The 15493-nt window shown below is 35.6% G+C and overlaps 1 protein-coding gene across 3 annotated transcripts in view; it reads left to right on the top strand.

Moving 5' to 3' along the window:
* LOC123546037 (ATP-dependent RNA helicase A protein-like) overlaps positions 1-15493 on the top strand; it is a 67973-nt gene that overhangs the window by 44083 nt on the left and 8397 nt on the right. For all 3 annotated transcript variants that reach the window (XM_053524513.1, XM_053524514.1, XM_053524515.1), the window contains 6 exons: positions 276-436; positions 793-904; positions 4601-4768; positions 10410-10593; positions 11028-11195; positions 15203-15318. In XM_053524513.1, coding sequence (XP_053380488.1) covers positions 276-436; positions 793-904; positions 4601-4768; positions 10410-10593; positions 11028-11195; positions 15203-15318 — 909 coding nt within the window. The remainder of the gene's footprint in view (positions 1-275; positions 437-792; positions 905-4600; positions 4769-10409; positions 10594-11027; positions 11196-15202; positions 15319-15493) is intronic.

The following is a 15493-nucleotide window of genomic DNA, read 5'->3' as shown; positions in this document are numbered from 1 at the left end:
TCAAGTAAAACATCCATACAGGGAAAATTCATCCACGAGGATGCAAGATTTTTGGTAATTTTAGTTTGAGGAGTGGGGCCTTTGGTGATGAAACACAGGACCATTTATTTGTGAAGTCATGTTCTGAGTGGTAGCTGGTGTCTTCCTACCTCAGCCACATTCATCACCTTACAGAGATAATTGTTGGTACCACCATGACTTATGCAAGATTAAGGGTAAAGATGTTGCCAAAAAGTGGTTTTAACCCTATCATTTTACATGTGTTGAAATTTCAGATTGGACCAACATACTACTCCTGAGATTTACCGCACACCCCTACATGAGCTTGCTCTGTCAATCAAGCTACTCAGATTAGGTTCAATCTCCGGATTCTTGGCTAAAGCAGTAGAACCTCCACCCATTGATGCTGTTATAGAAGCTGAAGCTCTCCTTAAAGGTATGCTTGAACTGTCTCCATAGGTGGGCGACTTGGGCCCAATAACCTCTTAGTAAATTTCTATGGAAGTTTCTGATTTCTAGATTTCTGAAATTCCTTTGAGGATAAATCAACTGAAGAGTAGTATGAAAAAATTCTGTCTGTTTAAAACAAATTTTCAGATTTATGAAAAAATCTTCAGAACTTAAGGAAAATTTGAAATTTCTGTAAGTCTAAATGAGAACTCCAGTTAGTCCATCTATAAAAATTTAGAATGATAAAGTTGTTTGTATTTAACGTGGATTACCTTATTTTATCTGAGGGCTTACTATTACAGAGCTCTTACAGTATTTAAGATCTGCTACAATTATTTTCAGAAATGCGGGCTCTTGATGCCAATGATGAGTTAACTCCCCTTGGAAAAATTTTAGCCCGATTACCTATAGAGCCTCGGTTAGGAAAAATGATCATCTATGGTTGTATATTCTTGTAAGTAATTAGCCTACTTGGCATCAGATTTAGCCCTTTAAGAATAACTTCAAAGTTCAAACTATGTATACCAGTTAAAAGTTACAGATTTACTCAATGGATATAGGAGTTATTCTAAGTGAAAATACATACTGAAAAGACTAAGATAATACTTGGTTTAGTTTTTTTTTTACAAATTATGGCACATCAACTTTGTAAATATGGTTCACTTTTTTGTGTGCAACTAACTATCGAGTTGTTTCTTTGTAACTGCTATATATATTGGATTGAAACTTCAGATAATGCTTCATAGTGATCGAACCTACTGAATTAACCAAGTAAGATAACTCCTGGCGGAATTAAATGTAAGACCCTTTTCTGACAAAAGTTTTGCTTGCAACTATCTCAGTAACAACTCCTTGTATTGCATTGAAACTTAGCACAGTGCTTCCAAATCAACAGACCTAATGAAATAATGAAGTTAGATAACTCTTGGTTGAAAATTGTGCAAACTATTGCCCTTATTAACTTAAGATATGAAATAAACTGTTAAGCTGTATCTCAGTAATAACTACGTATATTGGACTGAAACTTAATGTGGGGCCTCTGTGTCCGAGTGGTTAAGGTCACTGACTTCAAATCACTTGTCCCTCATCGATGTGGGTTTGAACCTTGCCTGAGGCATTGAATTCTGCATGGGAGTAAGCCATCCAGCTGGCTTATGGAAGGTCGGTGGTTCTACCCTGGTGCCCACCCGTGATGAAATAATGCACAGGGGGGCACCTGGGGCCTTCCTCCACCATTAAAAGCTGGAAAATTGCCATAATTTGAACTATATTTGTTTCAGTGTGACATTAAACCCAACAAAGAAAACTTCACACAAGGTCCTTTTTATGTAACATCTGTTCATAGCCAGGTTTCAGAACTCTTGATTGAAATTAATTTAATTTATGACCCTTACTTGAATGAAGTTTTACAAGCAAGCTGTTATAGCTGTCATGAAATTTTCATTTGTAATAAATTGTATAAAGTAACTCAGTTACATAAATTTTGCCAAGTTATGACTGATGACACTCCGTCATCATTTCATTTATCATCATTTTCCATTATTCATCATACACAAAACATTTTAGAACAAAAACAAAATACCTTCTTTTTTGCTATCCCTGTCTGTCATAGTTACAACGTTTAGTTGAAAACTATAGATATATTTATAATTAAATAATCTTTTTGTATTGTCAGATAGAATATTATATATGTTGCTAATTGTTTCATTTGTTCTAAAGTGAAATAAAAAATTGAAAAACCAAACAAAAAAAGTTATGACCGATGCTTGATTAAGAAATTGTTGTATAGCCAAGCAGACTGTTTTATGGACAGCTCTTTTTAGCTCACCTGTCACAAAGTGACAAGGTGAGCTTTTGTGATCGCGCAGCGTCCGTCCATCCGTGCATAAACTTTTGCTTGTGACCACTCTAGAGGTCACATTTTTCATAGGGTCTTTATGAAAATTGGTCAGAATGTCAAGGTCAAGTTCGAAACTGGGTCATGTGCGGTCAAAAACTAGGTCAGTAGGTCTAAAAATAGAAAAACCTTGTGACCTCTGTACAGGCCATATTTTTCACAAGATCTTCATGAAAATTGGTCAGAATGTTCACCTTGATGATATCTAGGTCAAGTTCGAAACTGGGTCACGTGCCATCAAAAACTAGGTCAGTAGGTCAAATAATAGAAAAACCTTGTGACCACTCTAAAGGCCATATTTTTCATGGGATCTGTATGAAAAATGGTCTGAATGTTCATCTTGATGATATCTAGATCAAATTTGAAACTGGGTCACGTGCGGTCAAAAACTAGATCAGTAGGTCTAAAAATAGAAAAACCTTGTGACCTCTCTAGAGGCCATACTTGTGAATGGATCTTCATGAAAATTAATCAGGATGTTCATCTTGATGATATCTAGGTCAAGTTCGAAAGTGGGTCACGTGCCATCAAAAAGTAGGTCAGTAGGTCAAATAATAGAAAAACCTTGTGACCTCTCTAGAGGCCATATTTTTCATGGGATCTGTATGAAAGTTGGTCTGAATGTTTTGTCTCGATGATATCTAGGTCAAGTTTGAAACTGGGTCAACTGCGGTCAAAAACTAGGTCAGTAGGTCTTAAAATAGAAAAACCTTGTGACCTCTCTAGAGGCCATACCCTTGAATGGATCTTCAGGAAAATTGGTCTGAATGTTCATCTTGATGATATCTAGGTCAAGTTTGAAACTGGGTCATGTGCCTTCAAAAACTAGGTCAGTAGGTCAAATAAAAGAAAAACCTTGTGACCTCTCTAAAGGCCATATTTTTCATGGGATCTGTATGAAAGTTGGTCTAATTGTTCATCTTGATGATATCTAGGTCAAGTTCGAAACTGGGTCATGTATGGTCAAAAACTAGGTCAGTAGGTCTAAAAATAGAAAAACCTTGTGACCTCTCTAGAGGCCATACTTGTGAATGGATCTTCATAAAAATTAATCAGAATGTTCATATTCACGATATCTAGGTCAAGTTCGAAAGTGGGTCACGTGCCTTGAAAAAGTAGGTCAAATAATAGAAAAACCGTGTGACCTCTGTAGAGGCCATATTCTTCATGGGATCTGTACGAAAGTTGGTCTGAATGTTTATCTCGGTGATATATAGGTCATGTTTGAAACTGGGTCAACTGCGGTCAAAAACTAGGTCAGTAGGTCTTAAAATAGAAAAACCTTGTGACCTTTCTAGAGGCCATACCCTTGAATGGATGTTCATGAAAATTTGTCAGAATGTTCACCTTGATGATATCTAGGTCAGTTTTGAAACTGGGTCACGTGACGTCAAAAACTAGGTCAGTAGGTCAAATAATAAAAAAACCTTGTGACCTCACTAGAAGCCATACTTTTCATGGGATCTGTATGAAAGGTGGTCTGAATATTCATCTTGATGATATCTACTGGGTCAACTGCTGTCAAAAACTAGGTCAGTAGGTCTTAAATTAAAAAAATCTTTTGACCTCTCTAGAGGCCACATTTTTCAATGGATCTTCATGTAAGTTGGTCTGAATGTTCACCTTGATGATATCTAGGTCAGTTTCGAAACTGGGTCACTAGCAGCCAAAAACTAGGCCAGTAGGTATAAAAATAGAAAAACCTTGTGACCTCTCTAGAGGCCATATTTTTCATGAGATCTTCATGAAAATTAGTGAGAATGTTCACCTTGATGATATCTAGGTCAAGTTCAAAACAGAGTCACATACCTTCGAAAACTAGGTCAATAGGTCAAATAATAGAAAAACCTTGTGACCTCTCTAGAGGCCATATTTTTCAATGGATCTTCATGAAAATTGGTCAGAATTTTTATCTTCATGATATCTAGGTCAAGTTCAAAACTGGGTCACATGAGCTCAAAAACTAGGTTACTATGTCAAATAATAGAAGAAACGACGTCATACTCAAAACTGGGTCATGTGGGAACAGGTGAGCGATTCAGGACCATCATGGTCCTCTTGTTTTATAACAAATGTCCAGGATTATACAGTTACGCCCATTTTGGTAAGGGATTTTTATTGTTTATTCAATATGCTTGTTTTATTTTGACATTGTTCCATAATTATAAACATAAATCACATAAAGAACTTCTAACTTTTCTTAAATACGGACAATATCCTGTAGAAAATTTCAGCGTGTTTGTATTTTTTCAGTGTTGGTGATGCTGCATGTACTATTGCAGCCAGTACAACATTTCCCGAGCCATTTATTACTCCCTCTGATAGGAGACGCCTTGGTTGGGCCCATAAAAGTCTTGCTGGGAACCGACACAGTGACCATGTTGCTTTACTGAATGCGTTCCAGCAATGGCAGGAAGCCAGGTAAATTGGAAATAGATCGTAGGTTGTAATTAGTACTTAGTTACTTGAAAAGTGTAAGTTGTAATGAAGTGGTTTTGTTTGCATTATGTTAGTAGAATGTAGTTCTGATACCTTTTCAGAGAGCTTTGCCCACGGTGTATACTTTTAGCTCACCTGAACACAAAGTGCTCATGGTGAGGTATTGTGATCACGCTGTGTCCGTCATCCGTGCGTGCGTGCATCAAGTCGTCCATTGTCAACATTTGTGTTCAAACAACATCTCCTCCAAAACCACTGAATGAATTTTGATGAAACTTGGCCATGATGTTCCTTGGGTGGTCCTCTACCAAAGTTGTTCAAACGGTTCCGCTTGGTTGCATATAGGGGCTGCCAGATCTAAAAATAGAAAAAACTTCAAACAACATCTCTTCCTAAACCGATGGTCCGAATTTAAAATAATTTCACACAAATGGTCCTAATGCTACCCTCTACCAAGATTGTTCAAATTATACCATTTCGTCAAAAAACATGGCCACCAGAGGGCGTGGTCACTTTTCCCTATATGTATATAGTGGAAACTTTAAAAATCTTCTTGTATGAAACTGCTTGTCAGATTTTAGAATAATTTAACACAAATGGTCCTTGTGTGACCCTCTACCAAGATTATTCAAAGTATTTTGATTCGTCGAAAAAACATGGCTGCCAGAGGGCGTGGTCACTTTTCCCTGTATGTATATAGTGGAAACTTTAAAAATCTTTTTTATATGAAACTGCTGGCCCAATTTTAAAATAATTTTGCACAAATGGTTCTTGTGTGACCCTCTACCAAGATTGTTCAAATTCTTCCTATTCGTCAAAAAACATGGCTGCCAGCGGGGTGTGGTCACTTTTCTTCTCTGAATCAATAATAGCTAGAGCCTTGATATTTGGCCTGTGATATCAGATTTGTAATGTGTACCATAATTGCCCTTGGTTCAAAAGTGTGTGTGACATGTATATAATATAGGCTAACATAGAAGAAACCTAACTCTGTACTTATACAAACACACTTGAAGCCTTGTACACAGGTGAGCGCTTTAGGGTCAATGACCCTCTTGTTAATTAAGTGAACTTGACTATTTACTAAAATACAAGTATTTTCTCAAGATTTATAATTCAAACATTGTAGACATTTAAATATTTTAGTTTTCTGTAAACTCTGTGTATATTTCTTAAGATGTGAACTTGACTATTTACTGCAATACAGGTTTTTTTCTCAAGATTTACAATTCAGACAAAGTAGAAAATCAAATATTTTGTTTTCTGTTCATGTGTACGATTTCTGAGTTAGTACTGCAGAGTTAGAATTAAGATTAATAATTGCCCTTGGTTCAAAAGTGTGTGTGACATGTATATAATATAGGCTAACATAGAAGAAACCTAACTCTGTACTTATACAAACACACTTGAAGTCTTGTACACAGGTGAGCGCTTTAGGGTCAATGACCCTCTTGTTAATTAAGTGAACTTGACTATTTACTAAAATACAAGTATTTTCTCAAGATTTATAATTCAAACATTGTAGACATTTAAATATTTTAGTTTTCTGTAAACTCTGTGTATATTTCTTAAGATGTGAACTTGACTATTTACTGAAATACAGGTTTTTTTCTCAAGATTTACAATTCAAACAAAGTAGAAAATCAAATATTTTGTTTTCTGTTCATGTGTACGATTTCTGAGTTAGTACTGCAGAGTTAGAATTAAGATAGCTCTACATGTTTGAAAAACTGTAACATCATTTATCCAGATAACATAGGATAAAGCCTGCACACAGTATGTTGAGAAAATTGTGATTAATTAAAATGTTGACACGTGAAATAGTTCCAGATAATGTCAAGTCAGCTTGAAATGTTCAGCTTTCTTTAAACTTGGTCAGTTATCTAAAAAAACAAGCAGACAATCATGTCTATATATCTTATTTCACTGTAAAAAAGACAATATGTTTATTCATGTCTGGGAGAAGTATCATTGATGTCTAAATTGTAGAAAATTTGTATTTATGAAAATGTCAACAAAATTGTGATTTTCTGATAGACTCCCTTTATGAAAACTTGCTTGAGATCTAGGTCTTAGCAAAAAATCTAGCACAGGACAATGTCTTTTTATTTGCTGAATTTTTAGCCCACCATCATCAGATGGTGGGCTATTCAAATCACTCTGCGTCCGTGGTCCGGCGTCCTTCCGTCCGTCCGTCCGTCCTTCCGTTAACAATTTCTCGTTATCGCATCTCCTCAGAAACTACCAGGGGGATTTTGACCAAACTTTGTCAGAATGATGTATTGGTACCCTAGTTGTGTCCCCCTGAAAATCAGACTGGTTCAACAAATTTTTAGTAAGTTATGGCCCTTTGTTTATTTCTATAATTTACATAGATTTATATAGGGAAAAACTTTGAAAATCTTCTTGCCCAAAACCACAGAGCCTAGGGCTTTGATATTTGATATGAAGCATCATCTAGTGGTCCTCTACCAAGATGATTGAAATTATTTCCCTGGGGTCTAATATAGCCCCGCCCCGGGGGTCACATGGTTTATATAGGGAAAAACTTTGAAAAACCTCTTGTCCAAAACCACAGGGCCTAGGGCTTTGATATTTTGTATGTGACATCATCTAGTGGTCTTCTACTAAGATTATTCAAATTATCCCCCTAGGATCAAATATGGCCCCGCCCCGGGGGTCACATGGTTTACATAGACTTATATAGGGAAAAACTTTGAAAATCTTCTTGTCCAAACCACAAAGCCTAGGGCTTTGATATTGTAATGTAGCATCGCCTGGTGGTTCTCTACCAAGTTTGTTAAAATTATCCCCCTAGGGTCAAATATGGCCCCGCCCTGGGGTCACATGGTTCATATAGACTTATATAGGGAAAAGCTTTTAAAAACTTCTTGTCGATAACCTACAACATTCAAATTTGGACCACATGTATGGTTTTGAGTGGCAAGATGAACCTTGACATGAGTTGACCTTGATTTTGACCTAGTGACCTACTTTCACATTTCTGTAGCTACAACCTTCAAATTTGGACCACATGCATAGTTTTGTGCACTGAAATAAACTTTGACCTTGACATTGACCTAGTGACCTACTTTCACATTTTTGAAGGTACAGGCTTCAAATTTGGACCACATGCATAAGTTCGTGTTCCGAAATGAAATTTGACCTTGATTTTGACCCAATGACCTACTTTCACATTTCTCAAGCTACAGCCTTCAAATTTGGACCACATGCATGGTTTTTTGTACCGAAACAAACTTTAACCTTTACATTGACCTAGTGACCTACTTTCAGATTTGTGAAGGTACAGGCTTCAAATTTGGACCACATGCATAGTTCTGTATTCCAAAATAAATTTTGACCTAGTGACCTACTTTCACATTTCTCAAGCTACAGCCTTCAAATTTGGACCACTTGCGTAGTTTTGTGTACCGAAATGAACTTTGACCTTAAGATTGACCTAGTGACCTACTTTCACATTTCTGTAGCTACAGGCTTCAAATTTAGACCACATGCATGGTTTTGTGTACCGAAACAAACTTTGACCTTTACATTGACCTAGTGACCTACTTTCACATTTCTCAAGCTACAGCCTTCAAATTTGGACCACTTGCGTAGTTTTGTGTACCAAAATGAACTTTGACCTTAAGATTGACCTAGTGACCTACTTTCACATTTCTGTAGCTACAGGCTTCAAATTTAGACCACATGAATAGGATTGTGTACCGAAACAAACTTTGACCTTGACATTGACCTAGTGACCTACTTTCACATTTTTGAAGGTACAGGCTTCAATTTTGGACTACATGCATAGATTTGTTTCTGAAGTGAAATTTGACCTTGATTTTGACTTAGTGACCTACTTTCACATTTCTCAAGCTACAGCCTTCAAATTTGGACCACTTGCATAGTTTTGTGTACCGAATTAAACTTTGACCTTAAGATTGATCTAGTGACCTACTTTCACATTTCTCAAGCTACAGCTTTCGAATTTGGACCACAGGCACAGTGTTGTGTACGGAAATGAAATTTGACCTTGAGCTAGTCAGTAAGTCTTGAAATTTGGAACACTCAAAAATGGCACATTGGTGGGCGCCAAGATCACTCTGTGATCTCTTGTTCTATATGTATCTTTAAGTTTTAAAATACCAGAATTTAAAAAAATTCTGCATTGTTGAAAAAGTTTGATCATAACATGCAGAACTATCATAAACAAGAACAAAACCAAAGGCTTAAGCTGTTTGCTCTTAGCTGGTCTTGATATACATTTTGAATGCTTGTTTATGTTTCGGATCTACCATGACCACGCAATTCAGGTTGCTGGCTCCAATTATTTTGCCAGTGACATCTATGAGTCGAAACCTTCTATTGGTTGTAGAATTCTTTTATCTGGGTAAGTTATCTGGCTTATGTACAGTCAGTAGTTCTACCGAGGTAATAATAATAATAATAATAATAAAGACTTTATTTAAAGAGGCAACACAGTCAGGTAACCCGATCTTCCCTGTGAGCCTCATCATATATACAATATTTACAACAGTGTAGACTTTCAAATTAACATAGTAATAAAATACATAATTATAGCCATGACAAAAAGTTATATAATGCAATAAATAATTTGAAATATATGCACACAGGCACTCACACACATACACTCATACATGCGCACACACATGTACAAAATGCACAATTATAACAGTAGAAAATGACACAGATATTTCTATAATTAATAAATGTGGAATTTGCCCCTGAAAACCATTTTTAGACCTGTGACCCTTTCCAGTATGCCAGGTATTTTAGTTTAAAACAACTTAAGTTTTCTGCAGTACGGACTTCAACAGGCAACTCATTCCATAGACTGGGACCTGAATAATCGAGACATTTCCGAAATATTTCTATGTTTGGCTTTGGCAAGTACAGATTTTGTTTTGAATCTAATGACCTTAAGTTAACTTTTTTGACTTTGTGCAAGTATGTGAATTTTGTTCTGAAGTAGTCTGGGCATATGTCATTAAGTGATTTGTACACAATGATTGCTTTTTTATATTTAACCCTGTCAGGAAATTTCATCCAATTTAGTGTAGTAAATAGTTCCTCTGATGGAGTGTCAACATTAGTATCAAGAATTGTTCTTGCTGCTCGTTTCTGAAATTTTATAATTGTTTCAATTTCTGTTGCATTGCAGTTACCCCAAATAGAGCAGCAGTAATCTAAATGTGGTAAGATGTACGCATTAAAAAACATTTTTCGCACAGGCAAGTCTAAGAAACATTTTATACGCTGCAAGAGATATAGTTTAGAAATTCCACATTTATTAATTATAGAAATATCTGTGTCATTTTCTACTGTTATAATTGTGCATTTTGTACATGTGTGTGCGCATGTATGAGTGTATGTGTGTGAGTGCCTGTGTGCATATATTTCAAATTATTTATTGCATTATATAACTTTTTGTCATGGCTATAATTATGTATTTTATTACTATGTTAATTTGAAAGTCTACACTGTTGTAAATATTGTATATATGATGAGGCTCACAGGGAAGATCGGGTTACCTGACTGTGTTGCCTCTTTAAATAAAGTCTTTATTATTATTATTATTATTATTATAACCTTTATACAGGGAAGGAGGTGAACAGAGTGAAGGTTATTTCTGCGAGACAAAATCTCTATCAATGCCAACACTGAGGATGACCAGCGAGGCGACAAACCAGATACGTGACATCCTTGTCAATGCTGATTTCCCGGAGGAGTGTCTCATGCCACAGATGTTCAATTACAATGGACCAGATAACAAAATGGATGTGGTAAGATCATAAACAAAAGAAAACAGTTTGTTCCTGTTTACGTTAAAAAAATGTTTCTTCAGTTTATAAACAGAAAGCGTAATGCAAGGAGTTGGACTTACTATAAAAGCTACTTGAGTATCCATTTACAAAGTTGACTTGAGTGATTGATTTTAGTTTTAACAAGTTGACCAAAAACATAGATCTTATGATTCTTACATCAAAATTTGGATTATGTTTATGTAGTAAACATCTACTTCATTGATTTTTGGTCTCATTTTCAAATTTTATAACCAATAAGTGAGTTTAGCCATATAAGATTAGCCTTTCTTAGCTATAGATATAGTAAAATTTATTCCTTCTATATTTTATTGCAGTGAAACTGTACCAAGAGATATCTTTACTTTTTGATTATGTTAACAACAGATTTATTTTAACTTTGTCACTTTTTTCAGGTTATCACATTGTTAGCTATGGGATTATATCCAAATGTTTGTTACCATAAAGAGAAAAGAAAAGTCCTAACAACTGAGAGTAGGGCAGCACTTGTACACAAATCATCTGTCAACTGTAGCAACAGAGAAATCAAGTTCCCATCTCCATACTTCATCTTTGGTGAAAAGGTTAGTTTACTAACATTGTTTTCATGGCTGATGTTAATCAAAAGCCTTCAAAATTTTGTTTGAAAATTCAGGTGTAACTACAAGTTAAAGGTTAATGGCATGGGGAAAAGTAGGGTTACCTCATAAATGGGGCCTGAAACTTAAAAAACACACACAAAAATAGCCCCCCCTCCCCTCCCCGAAAACTATGATTTGTTAGAAAAAAAAAGATAGATATATCATGTAAGCCGGGAAAAACCGTTTAGATAATCATATTCAAATATTTATTAGTTTAAATGTGAAAGGTTACAAGCTCCACAAGATTTTGATTTTACAATTAAGGATGCTATGGTAAGGTAGTACATGTATAATATCGAAGTATTTCAACTAAAAAAGAAAAGACCTTGATACGCAAGCACGATGCTTTAATATATTTGCATTTTATTACAGACTTGTTAGCTATACTTATTGAAGATTGAAAGTATATGTTCAGAGTTCCTTCCATCTTTTAGCTCACCTGATCATGAAATGCTTGGGGTAAGGTATTGTGATCACTCCTCATCCATCGTCTATCCATGCACTCTGTTATTCAAATAACATCTGCTCTGAAATCATTTGATGTAAGTTGATGAAACTTGGCCAGGATATTCCTTAAATGGTCAGAGTTGTTTAAGGCATTATGTTCTGTTTATAACTTTGGTTGCCATGGCATTTTAAAAGAAAAACTTTAAAATGAATAAAAACATCAAAGCCGTGAGCTTAAATATCTATTTGGCATTTAGTACTGTGTAATAGTCATCAAACAAGTTTGTGGGTCATCTGTAGGGGACTGGTCAATGTTGCTGTCACTTGCTGTCTTACCAATGTAGGCATGAAGCCTCACTTCGGGTGTAGTAATCTTCATTTGAGGAAGCCATATAGTACAAGGTCAGTGTTTCTGACCCAGGTGTCCACTAATGCCTGAAAAACAAAGTTTAACAGAAAACAATATTTATTAGAGGGGTACCAAGGACCTTCCTCCAGAAAAGGTGGAAAACTTGCCATATGTAGCAGTTTGTAGAGGTTCTCAACCCAGTTTGTTCAAATCATGGGCCTGATCGAAATAGGACACAACCTGGGTTTCACTTGTTTTAAAAGAATATATTGTAATAGGAGCGGGAAAATGTGCAGCCCGATACAGGACTCGAACCTGCGACCTTCTGCTTGCAAGTCAGATGCTCTACCAACTGAGCTAATCGGACAATCAATATCATAGACAAATTATATACATTATATACACACTGCTACATTCCTCCCTCCTTTTTTCAAAGACAAACTCAGATTCTTTTGACTAACCCAGCCATTGCTTCACCCTAGCTCTAGGATTCCAAGGCTAGCCACCACACTCACGGCACCAATGTAATAGGAGCGGGAAAATGTGCAGCCCGATACAGGACTCGAACCTGCGACCTTCTGCTTGCAAGTCAGATGCTCTACCAACTGAGCTAATCGGACAATCGATATCATAGACAAATTATATACATTATATACACACTGCTACATTATAAAAGAAAAACATTAAAAATCTTCTTAACTAAAATCGTTAAAGTAATGCCTCTATATAAAGTTGGCAAGTAGCTAAGGGTAGTAATCCTTAACTAAAATCATTCAAGTTATACTCCTGGGGTCAAAATCAGCTTTGTCTATGGACATGGACTTTTATAAGAAAATCTGTGGTAATGCAAATATGAACATACAGGGCGTCCACTGGGATTTTAAAAGTTGGAGCCACCAGTTTAGCCACTTTCAAAATTTTAGAGCCACTTTGAGCCACTTTGGAGCCAGTCCATTTTTTTGATGCCGTGGTCTGTTTTGTTTGCATAAAGAAGGGATATGTGTATAAAATAAACAACATAATACTTGTTACACTTACTATGTATTAATGTAATATCTTTTGTGTTTTATATTTTCTTGTAACAAATAAATAACAATTTTAAGTCGTTTTATCAATGATGATACAAAATTAAATTAGCATGCTTATTAACAACACAATCTCATATTCATCATATATATCAACTTTCAACTATCAACAGACTCTTTTAAACAGAAAGATGTACATTTATAGGGATTTTTCGAGAGCTCTTAAAAGGGTAGGGTACTGTTAAAAATGGGACAGGGTGCATTTTGCGCATTGCACACCTTTGTCTACAACAAACAAAAGGTATATTTCCAAGGTTTTTTGGTTAGAAATGTCTCTTTTGTAAGTTACTGCATTGTTTACTACATGGTGTACAATACAATCTTGATGCAGAACCTAACATTTTATGATATTTCTAATAAAGAAAACTTGCAAGACAAAAATAATGACTGCAATCATAAATCAGACAGTAGGTATTTATTAATCATAAGCATGTTATATAAACAAACAGGAATAATGTTCTGTTTCTTTGTTTTTCATTTGAATTCATAGCAAGTTTCTTTTAGTGCAAATCTGAACAGCTGAATACATTTTCAATAAATGTCATTATACTTTCATCATATTACTGAACATACCATTGATACTCATGTAAAATGTGCAGATTTATGACCTCCGGGACCACCCCTGAATCGTGAGGGCGTAGTAGCCACAGGTATACACAATTTTTCAACTTCAAAATAAGTTTATTTACGATTTTCGCCATTTTGGTAAAGGGAAACTACTCTCTGCGCTAATTGTCTACGCTAAAATTTAATATTAACGTTACATTCCGTAAAAGATCGAGTGTTTGTTTGTTGTTGATTTTTTCCTTATACAATTTTAATTTCATGTAAATTTAACATTATTTTGCTGAAAGAAATATAAAAATCATTGATATTACGATACTTAGTAATTAAATATCGAGTATCAACTCCAACCGAGATCAAACTGCGAACAACAAAACTGACACGAGGTATCATGCTAAAATTACAAAATACGGCAGAAATTGAAAGAAAAGTTTGAAATTATTTTAAAATGTCGGATAATTATCGCAATTACCGTAAATATTATCTGATTAAGTTAATCTCGTACAAAGAACCGAAAAAAATCGTTGGGAAAACAGCGTGGAAACAGTCATTCAAAAGAAATGGGTCGCCGCTCATTGATCAATAAAATTGGTTTGGTCATCGATAATTGGATCAATTAAAATAAACATCAACGTATACTTCAAACATATCCATTGAAAATGTGCTTTCTTTGATAATTGATCGCATCCGTCTTTCCCGCTCCAGTTAACTCGCACACACATGTCACAACATTATGTAATATACACACCTGTCAAAACATGCGTCAGCTGATACTTGCTATCAGTTTTATCTACCCGGGAGAATATCTGAGAAGCGCGAAACGGGAACCATGCTTCCGGACCAAATACACAATAACAACGTGGGGAAAAAATGAAAATATATGCGGAGCCATAATGTTCCGCCAATCGAGATTTTTTGGAGCCACTTTAGTCAAAGTTGGAGCCAGTGCTCCAAATGCGATAGGCAGCGGACGCCCTGAACATATATTGCATAGTGTTGCACCCTGGAATGCGCAATGTCGTGAACATTCACCTTTCATATAATGTTAAAACCATCAATTGAACTATAAGCAGCATGTACATAATACGAGCGATATAAGGCCATCATGGTCTTCTTGTTTAATGAGATAGTAATTACTGTAAAATCATTTAATTTCATGGGCATGAAATTTCTTGGTTTTGGTCAAAACTGCAATTTCGTGGGGATATAAATTCGTGGATTTCAACTTTTGAACATAAAATGAATTGGAATTTTACTTGTTTGTTGGGATTAAATTTCGTGGATTGATTCAACCACGAAATCCATGAAAATTAGTCCCCCACGAATATTAATGATTTCACAGTATCATTTAACTCTTTTAGCTCAGATCTAATTAAGAAATTTACCTCAGAATTTAAGGTTTTTCAAAGGAGAATTCGTCTTTGACAAACAGACAATGTTGTTAAACTCAAGTATTTTGACTGTTGAAATAAATTTACTTTTAAGAATGCCATTTCTGTTCACAGATTCGTACAAGAGCAGTATCCTGTAAGCAAATGACGATGGTATCACCATTACAGCTGCTTCTGTTCTCAGGACGTAATGTTACGCTTTCTGATGGTCTGATTGTCATAGATGGATGGTAAGCTTCTAGTGTATAATTCTACCCCTGCTACTTGCTAGGCATCAGGCATAAGTCTGTCACACACATATTATAATCAGACTCCTTCATTTAGGTAACTTTATTACAGGTGGTCTTTTGGATTTATTTGAATCTTCTTTTATGTGGGAGCAATATAGCGTTGCTGCTCTCCATA

This window comes from Mercenaria mercenaria, chromosome 15 (assembly GCF_021730395.1).
Source record: "Mercenaria mercenaria strain notata chromosome 15, MADL_Memer_1, whole genome shotgun sequence".
Taxonomy (NCBI): Eukaryota; Metazoa; Mollusca; class Bivalvia; order Venerida; family Veneridae; genus Mercenaria; species Mercenaria mercenaria.
Note: the sequence above shows the minus strand (reverse complement) of the source record. Positions and strands in the feature narration are given on the sequence as shown.